Here is a 10,000-nt window from a genome sequence, read left to right on the forward strand (position 1 = left end):
GCAGTATTTTAAAAATCGCCATCTGATATCCTTTACTACTTTTTGTAAACCAAACAGTGATGCTGATTTATTTTGTTAATTTTGTGACATGGAGTTGGGGACTTTCCTCTCTGGAAAGTGTGTTTATACTGCAAAGAATTACCCAAGGTATGAAGTCCGAAATCCAGGGTATCTTGCAAACCCAAATTCAAACCTAATTGTTTACACCTTCTATTTATTCCCTAGACAGGGGGGTTATTATTAGCACTTTGTGCCAACTTCTAGAGAATAGACATTAAGAATTTAGAGTATGTGAGGATGTTGTGGACTTAGTATCAGAGCAGTGACAAGCAGAGAATATTTTTGACATTTTGCAGTAAATATGATGCTGGAGCAGATGTTGTTTATTACTCTATTTTTATATTCTATAAGATGGCAGTGTCCTTTTCCCTCATATATGCATTGCTTTCAGTAATATTAACCCAGAAAAACAACAAAATTTCTCAGTTTATTTTTAATAGATTTATGGTGGGTTGGGTCTAACATTGTATTCTCTCTATTAAAGATCACATGAAGTTTTGGATATATATCACAAAGTTCTGTTTTGGAATTCTCTGAGGTGATGTTTAGTAAGATGTACAAAACATTTTACATCGTATATTTGGCTTGATAGCAAGCCAGGACTGCCCATGTGAAAGAGTAAGAAAACATTCAAGTATATTTTCACTTAATGAAGCATATACCCAAAGTGAAGTCCAAACAAGCAGATGATAGACAGGCTATTACAGATTCGGAAATGAAGTTCTTAAAAGAGATATTTTGGCGTCCACTTTGAGTGTATGAGTGCAGAAAACAAATTACCCTGATGGTCTGGCTGACATATAATGCATTTTGATAGTAATATTGGGCACTTTGGCTATTATATCCCCAAATGAAAAGTTATTTAATGCACACAACTGAAAGAGGGATTGACAGCATGCGGCATGGATACTTGCCACCTCGCTTTTGGGCTTAGTTTATCGTGATGTGATTAGATGTCATCTGGCATGAGAGAGTTAAGAAAATGCAGCATTAAAATTGACCCTCACATCTTTGTTCTAATATCATTTGTGTATAATAGGATTCCAGTATCTGTTTCTGTTGTGAATTTGACATTGCCAATATCTTATTTTTCCTCATGGTATAATATTCTGTTGACGCATTCATACATATGTTTGTGCTAGGATATTGTTTAAATAAGGGGAATCCATTGATCAGATTTCCTTCTAAGTGCTTGTACTATTATGCAGAGTCTTAGGTTTCTTATTAATCTCCAGGAAAGGCAATAATCTGTCATGTCCTCATGCTTTGCTATTGTAATATGAACCTTCATATTCTGATGATGAAAACTGAAGAAGAACGAATAACTTGTCAGTACCAGAGAATTATACATTTTTTGTAAAAATTATTAATTTATACACTCCATCTTTCAGCACCATACTATATAGGTGTCTTTATGTGTTTGGTATCTATTTATTGATAAAATCAGTTCAGAGATTTCAGTATAATCGAAGTAAAATGGTGAAAATTTATATTTGTATATATTATGATATTTTTAGATCACAGTTCCAAAGTATTGTTTGTCATCCCTAAATAGCTTAGCATGAAGTAAGTCATTATACATTGTCTTTTTAATCTTGCATAAGTATTAGATACTGAAAGAAGTTCATTTTAACAAAATTAATTAATTTTGCCTCTGTGACCCTTGTATGAGACTCATTAGATAATCATAAGATGAAAGATAATAGAATACTAAAATGTTATTTGTTTTTATTTAGCCTGAGTTACATTAGTGATTCCTATAAAAAAGAAACCAAAAGAAAAGTAAACTTACTTATAAAAAAATCAGTTAGGCAAACCAATCTAGAGCTTGCCATGTTATTAATAAATTTTAATGTTAAGGTTTATTTCTCTTCCAGAGGGTTCCAGTTGGGTAAACTGACAGTATATGAAGGGGACTGCGTACTTGTGCGTAATGCGGATTCATTCGACCCAGATTCACCTGATGGCTGTGATATTGCAAAAATTATTAGATGCTATGACAGTGGTAAGCATATCCTGAGTGCTTTGAGAGACTACAATTGACTGTCTGATTTCCATTGTTATTGAAGTTATTGTAATAATTGTAATTTTCTTTGTTTATTGATAGATGATATGTTATTGGGTGATCATGTATTATTGTTGTCATTGGTGGCAGTCGTGTTATTGTCATTTGTTATTATTAGTGTTGTCTTTTATATATTATAAGCAAGTGTTGACTAAATGAAAATTTTGAGATATTTATCTCAAGTCACATGTTTATTGGAATGCATTTACGCTACATTGTAAATACACATAATTCATATGATCCAAGAAATGTATTAGTTTCATGTCATATATTTAAATCATTTGTGTTTTATAATGTGTCATTCATAATTTCAGTGTTGAAGATGGTAAATGGTTATTTTTTCAGGGGATAAACGAGACAACAGGAGGGTAATAGTTAAGTGGTATTCAAGAGTGACTGACCTCAACAAATCCAAGTTGAGGACAATACCAGAAGGTGTGTTGGTATAGCATGTTCTTATTGGATTTTACCATATTTAGACCAGTTTCTTTTTGCTTATAATTCTTTTTTTTTATTAGTATTATCTTAATTTTCATGGTGGCTTTAAGATATTTAAACTTGCTGAAGGTAATTTCAAAGTCAAATTAATTGATTTTTGTTTGTATTTCCCACAGGAGTACCAGCTATTGACACTAACATTGAGGTTGTAAGAGAAGATCGGGCTTTTGAGACAGATGTTGATGCTGAGAGTATATTACATATGTGTCATGTAAGTGTTTGCTCTTTATTGTGCCAAGACTATTACAGGGTTTTTTATTGTGACAGGATTATATTTAGATCCTGAAAAAATAGAAATGAAAAATTATTTGACCTGTAAACAAATGAATATAATTGCTTAATAATTGAGAGCATGCTCATTTAATAATATCTTAAGAATCTACCTGCTTAGTAAACTGAAAAAATAAATTTTGAAGGCAATATTACATGCAATTGTTAGTGTTTGAATCATAATTACACTTATCATCTTGAGTATCCTTTTATATTTTTATAATATAATTTTGAACAGGTTGAAGAAGTTGCAACTGAGGTTGATCCTTCATCTGTGCCAAAGACTACAAAATGTCCTGGACCTTTTTTCGTATGTCGGTTCAGTTTTGGTGGGAAGAACCCCCGCTTCTATCCTCTCGATGATGCAGGATCTTCACAGCCTACTGTAAATAGGTGAGATATAAAAGATCATTGTAGATTAGGTTGTAATGACTGCAGAGCTAACTATTGTAGTATTAGTAAAATGATGTTCAGAAACATGTGCTAGCAAAACCAGTTTAGAGTTTAAAAATTGTTTGGTTTGGGTTAATGCACACTTTAATATAAAAAAATTATAGAGTGTATGTGTGTTTTTAGAATTGTTTTCTCAAACTTCTTGCTATTTTTCACATTATTTATATTTTATTTCACTGATATTCCTTTCATATCATATCATAAGTATTTTCCCTTTAACAAGAGGTCCAAGCTCAGGAATTATGCTCTTTGTTATGCAGTTGAAGAAATTCATATTTTATTTTTGTTATTTATTAATGTTAGGGTTGCTTTATCAGGAAGATAGAGAGGTAAGATGGTATCAGGTATTGCTATCACATTTGATAAGTAACTAGGACTAGATACTTCATTACCTCTTTTTGCCTAGCCATCTTAAGGGATATCTGGGAGCAGACTATACAATTAAACTAAAAGCCTTCATCTCACTGTTGGCTCAGCACAGGTGGGCTGTATGCCATATTCACACTATTATTTTTGTTTTCAGGCATACAGCCCGTCGCTCATTAGCAAATGACTTAACAAACCTCAAAAGCAACACACCAAGTGCAACAGATAGAGCACAAGTTACACCCCAAAAAAGACGTGGGAAAGAGAATGCTCCAAGAACCCCCAAGAGTGAGAGGAAGGCCACGTCTCGAGATATCTCCCCAGAAATTGAGTTTCAGGGTAAGTGATTACAGTGAATTTTGGAAAAGGCAAAGAAAATTGGTATATTATAACAATGATTTTGTATAAGATTTTGAACAAGCCAAAGAAAAGTAATATGAATTACTAATGTTGTGGTATTATGCAATGTTAGAAAATATGTACTGTGGCCACATGTATGTTTTTTTTCTTTTTCTTTTTCTTTTCTTTTCTTTTCTTTTCTTTTCTTTTCTTTTCTTTTCTTTTCTTTTTCTTTTTCTTTTTCTTTTTCTTTTTCTTTTTCTTTTTCTTTTTCTTTTTCTTTTTCTTTTTCTTTTTCTTTCTTTTCTTTTTGGTAAGCCCGAATGAAATGAGTAAATTCCATGTTTCTGTACTTCCATTGAATTGTATTACTTTTGTAATCTTTCTTTTTTATTTATTTTGTAACAGGAGAAAGTGCAAAGTTTGAACTGCTAAGGAATAATATAAGTATAAAATTGAAAAGAGTTGAACTGAAAGCAGGTCTTTTAGAAAACAATAATGTACCTAAGTCGCTGAAACGACAAGCTTCAGATTCAGACTTCAGTGTTCAAAACAAAAGATTACGACCAGAGTCAAATTCCAGTGCTGCCCACACTCCCAGGGATGAGAGACTGTCGAGAGTTATCAGCAATGAGAACATGACTCGTGTTGAGAGGCAAACGGGATCAGGCCGGAAGTTAAAGATTGTCTGCTATAGGAAGCTGAACGATGGTAATATTGATAAGGAAGGAAATATCACCCCTATGTCTCCAGAGTTTAAAGCAGCCCAGAAGAGCAAGAAGAGCCCCGATAACAATTCACCTGGGAAAATTGAAAATTGTTTGTCCCCAATATCCCTTATGTCGCCTAAGGAAAAAATTGATAGCATAAAGCAGGTCGGAAAAGTCCGTGCTCTAAAGGACACAGAAATAACAGACTTACTTGGCAGTGATAGTGAGGCAGAGAGTGAACCCATAGACCTTGATAGTGAAGATGATATTCCCAAAGTCCACCAGCTTGAAGCCAACAATCAAGCAAGCAACCAAAGTCAGTCAGAAGGCTAAAAAAGTTATAGATTTTGACACTGAAGATCTACCTTTCCCTGATGAACTTAAGACACCCAAGAAAAAACCAGGAAGGCCTAAATCCAAGAGTACAACGAAGAAGAGGTTTGAGTGTCGTGAATGCGGTGAAAGATTTGAGACGCGCAGGGATCTTAAGGAACACGATGAAGATGAACATGATGATTTTGAGCCCATTGTTAAGAAACGTGGCAGGTGAGGAACATGGTTACTTTTATAATGGTTGATGATTAGAAATTTCTTTGTTATAATGTTGTACAGAATGTAAACTATGTCTTGATGACTAATTTTAGAATTTTGTATGGAAGAATATTTTTCTCACATCCTTATCAGTATTGGAAATATACTTGTTTGGATTTTTATGCTTGCTACTTTTACAAGTTGTTAAGTTGTAAACTTCAAGGGGAGCAGTTTTCAGTCTGTCATGACTCTTTTATGTGTTATGTAATATTTTATAGATGGATATTAACTTTTTTGTAGTATGATGAATTAGAAGAATGTGGACAGATTCTGGTTGAAGACGTGATTAGGTAGATAACAATAATAAAGTTCATGATAATTGTAATAAAGAAATGAAGGCATTCTCTCAACTGTCCCACTAAATACACAGCAACTTTATTAGTCCAGTAAGACAGAAGTTTTCCATGAAATAGGTATTTTAATGCAATGGTTTTTAGTATGAACATATTCAAGAGAGACTGACAATTATATATGTATAGTTGGAGTAAAGAGTTTGTATGTTGCAAAAGTTTAGAGAATAATTTTAGTGTGTTGGCTCCATAGCATGCGTGGCATAATTGTACATGCCCCCTGGAAAATTGTACCGGCGCACCATGGCACATATACAATGCCAAATGGAATATTGTCCAGGCATGCCATTGCATGTATGTATATGCCACCTGGCAGTGAAGGGTTAGGTTTATAAAGTTGTGTTGTCAAGATTGGTTGAGATTAGATTAGAATTACTCTGAATAATTTTTTTTTTTTTTTTTTTTTTTATAAATTTTTTTCTGTAATTTATCCTACATTTTGTATTTTAGAAATCCTATTTTACTCTCAATGATGTTCAATGCATTTTATTTATTATAATTATTTTATTTTATTTTATTTATTTTTTATTTATTTTATTTTTTTTAATTAACCACAGACCAAAGCAGACCAAGACACAAACACCCTCTAAGACATTGAAGTCATCGCGCCGCCAGTCTGCAACGCCTGGCATGCCTTCACGCCAAGGACCTGTTAAGCATCCTCAAACACCTCTTGAGAAGGCACGAGAGAACCTTCATGTTTCAGCTGTTCCTGAATCCCTTCCTTGCAGAGAGAATGAGTTCCAAGAAATTTACTCGTTTGTGGAAGGAAAGCTGTTTGATGGTACTGGAGGCTGTATGTAAGTTTTTGTTTAAGCCCTTTTAAATTTCTTTTTTATCTCAAAGTATTCATGTTGTGGAGATTTCTTTTCCTTTGTTTTGTTTTAGTTTATCATGTAGCCTATATTATTGTGGTGGATATATACAGTAGTATGTATAATAATATTTACAAATAGTTGTTATCAAGTAACAAGTAAAAGTTCAGCTCATTTGAGAATTGACTTTTGTGCATGACACATTGTTCTGCATCATCTTGTGTATGCTTTTGTTGCAGGTACATTAGTGGTGTACCAGGAACAGGCAAGACTGCCACAGTTAGGGAAGTGGTGCGGCTACTTCAGGAATGTAGTCAAGGAGGTGACCTACCAGGTTTCACATACCTGGAGGTGAATGCAATGCGACTTACAGAACCTCATCAACTTTGGGTTCAGGTAAGCTGTTTTATTTCAGTTAATCTTGTACTTCAAGTTTGTGTGTATTTGCAAAATGTTTATTGATTTTTCTTTTATTGCATTAAGTGTAGCCTACATTCATAGAATAATGAAGACACTTCTTTGACGAAAGGTTGACTTCCTAGAATAGGGAATTATAACATGTTTTGAAAGGTCTTGAATACTTTTTTGTTAATTGAAATTATTAGTTAATATGTGCTTCCTGTTGGGGTGACTATAGCTGTAAGAGACTATACAGCAATAAAAGCTGAATTACTTTCATTGTTATTTATCTGTACTTTCGTAACAGTGGTATAATGATAATTTTCTATTTCTTACAGGTTTGGAAAGGTCTCACAGGCAACAAAGTGACAGCTGACCATGCCTCTTCTCTCCTAGAAAAAAGGTTTTCAACTCCTGCCCCACGAAGGGAGCCTACACTTCTCTTAGTAGATGAGCTGGATTTGTTATGGACCCGAAAGCAGGTGAGAATAAGTACACATTTTATCATCATTCTTCTGCTTAGTTATCAAAAGCTACGATATTGATTGTAATATTTCTCGAGGACATGTGTTTACATTGGTACTTGCCACTTGCAAACTTGACTTTTACAATAGCTGTTTCCTTATATTAAGTATTTGTTACCTTTGTTTTAATGCCATATGGTTTTGTTTTGGCCTTGGTCCAAAAAGGACAGCAAAGTAGGAGACTCATGTCCAGCCACAACATTAGTGTCTCCTGCTGTAACCTTCAGTATCAAGGACCTAGTTTAAACAGTAGATCATTTATTCTGTCAGTGTGTTAAGATCTATTCTGTAAAGTGCAAGTTTTGGTATAACTTCACAAACTGGATGCATGAGTGGATAGTAATAGCAGAGGAATAGTATCTTGTGTTTTATATTTTACCAGGATGTGATGTACAACTTGTTTGATTGGCCATGCCGTCCAGGGAGCAAGCTTATTGTTGTCGCAATTGCAAATACCATGGATCTGCCAGAACGTATCATGATCAATCGTGTGGCCTCAAGGCTTGGTCTTACCCGAATGACATTCCAGCCGTACACTCATAAACAGCTACAGGTAATTACTTGAAGTAGAATTACATATTTACATTAATGATGAATATATATATTTTCATAATGGTTATGTATAAGATTAAATTATCATTCTTTAAAGCTTCTTGGGACTTTTTCACCTTACAGGAAATTGTGTTATCTCGGCTGTTAGGCATAAATGCTTTTGATCCTGATGCCGTCCAGCTTGTTGCTCGTAAAGTAGCTGCAGTGTCTGGGGATGCGAGAAGAGCCTTAGATATTTGTCGAAGAGCTACAGAGATTGCAGAGACAAAGACCATGCCACCTAGTCCAATGAAGTCTCCCATGAAGTCTCCAGTGAAAAGAAATGCACTTGTTGGCATGTTGCATGTTGATCAGGCACTGAAGGAGATGTTTACCTCACCAAAGATTACAGCAATTAGGTATGATGTCAAAAGTTAGGAAAAGCAGTAATGCTACAGTTTTAGTAGGAATGCTAGTTTATAGGCCTTAGGATTGGTGCTCTGTTTTTCATAGTGCTAAATAAAAGTAAGTCATATTAATAGTGTTCATGATTGTAATTGTAATGATAATGTTAATTATAACAGTGATATTGAAAATCAGAATAATAATGATGATGATGACGATGATGATGAAATAAACATATCACATTTTCGTTGAAGTCAAGGCATTGATTTCAAATGAAAACAATGTCATTGATAAAATAAAGTCAACCACATGCAGAGGGAAGGTACTGTGGTCTTTTGTAACACCCTATCAGTCAGTAGTTTTCATACATTAATTACAGAATCACAAGTTCTCTGCAAGGAGAATCTTGGTTATAGTATTGATAGTATTTTACCAGGTACAAAGTAATATGAGAAATACTTAACTTGTGCAAATAAAAGGTTATTCCCTCTTGGCATCATTTGTTTATTCAAAACTATTATCATCGTAATCTGATCTTTTATAATAGTTTATAATTATTGCTGTTATTGTTTTTGTTATTGTCATTTTTACCAATTAATTCATGATTTCATGCCTTATATTTAAACATTAATTATTCAATTAAAGGAGCTGCAGCTTGATGGAGAAGAATGTATTGCGTGCTGTTGTGTCTGAATTCTTACGGACTGGTTTAGAGGAAGCTGTTTTCGTACGAGTATTGGACCAGTATAACTCGCTCTGCAGATTTGATGGTAATTGTCCCCCCTTTTTTTTTTAACATGTAATCTGGAAAAAAAATTTATTAACTTACATCATTTAGAGTTGTATGTATGTAATGTATGTATGTATGTATGTATGTATTTATGTATACTTTCATGATGAGTCAGTTAGATAGTTAAATTTTATTCACTCAGGAGGATAGTGATAGAAAAGATTTGAAAAAAATTAATATGTTATGACATTCAGTAAAACCTTTCTTGCTTTTGCTACAGGAGTGGAACCATCAACAATGTCAGAGGTAATGTGTATTGTTAATAGGCTTACCTCCCAGCGACTGATTCTTACTGAGCATTCCCGCAACGACCTAAATCTCCGGCTTCGTCTAAACATATCTACTGATGATGTGAATTATGCCTTACAATCATCATCATAATTTTCATGTACTTTTCTTTTTTTTTTTTTTTTCTTTTTTAAGTTAAAATGTCTTGTATTTTGCAAGGAAGAGATCTTTTATATTGTGGTAGTAACTATGCAGAGAGCAGAGATTCTCTCGTATAGTGGAGTATCACTGCTCTCTGCATGGATGTTGCCAGCTCAATATTTTATTTTTGGAACACGACTTCAGTAAATTTCTCGTGGAATCTTTTAATTCCTCTACATTTTTACACATTTCTTATTACATATAATTTTTTTATTGTCATGTGATCATTATGTATGTTTTAGTAAACCTCTTTTAAATCTATTAAAGAGAACTTTGTATATGTATTTTATTCTGTGCCCTTTACATTAATATTGAAAAGTACCATATAATTAAAAAAAAAAAAATCAAGATGATACAGATGGGAATTAAGCAACACAAGAAAATGATGGCATCAACATGTCAATT

The 10,000-nt window shown here is 33.6% G+C and overlaps 1 protein-coding gene across 1 annotated transcript in view; it reads left to right on the plus strand.

The window, feature by feature from the left end:
* The window catches only part of LOC119577983 (origin recognition complex subunit 1-like), a 10,534-nt gene extending 661 nt beyond the window's left edge, over positions 1–9,873 (plus strand). Inside the window, 14 exon segments of the mRNA XM_037925684.1 lie at positions 1,938–2,065; positions 2,471–2,560; positions 2,740–2,834; positions 3,132–3,286; positions 3,870–4,051; positions 4,460–5,031; positions 5,033–5,307; positions 6,260–6,502; positions 6,757–6,913; positions 7,255–7,398; positions 7,823–7,993; positions 8,116–8,390; positions 9,022–9,146; positions 9,387–9,873. Of these exon segments, the coding sequence (XP_037781612.1) occupies positions 1,938–2,065; positions 2,471–2,560; positions 2,740–2,834; positions 3,132–3,286; positions 3,870–4,051; positions 4,460–5,031; positions 5,033–5,307; positions 6,260–6,502; positions 6,757–6,913; positions 7,255–7,398; positions 7,823–7,993; positions 8,116–8,390; positions 9,022–9,146; positions 9,387–9,547 (2,773 nt within the window). The 3' untranslated portion in view covers positions 9,548–9,873.
* Positions 9,874–10,000: the final 127 nt, after the last annotated feature.

This window comes from Penaeus monodon, chromosome 10, assembly GCF_015228065.2.
Source record: "Penaeus monodon isolate SGIC_2016 chromosome 10, NSTDA_Pmon_1, whole genome shotgun sequence".
NCBI classification, from domain to species: Eukaryota; Metazoa; Arthropoda; class Malacostraca; order Decapoda; family Penaeidae; genus Penaeus; species Penaeus monodon.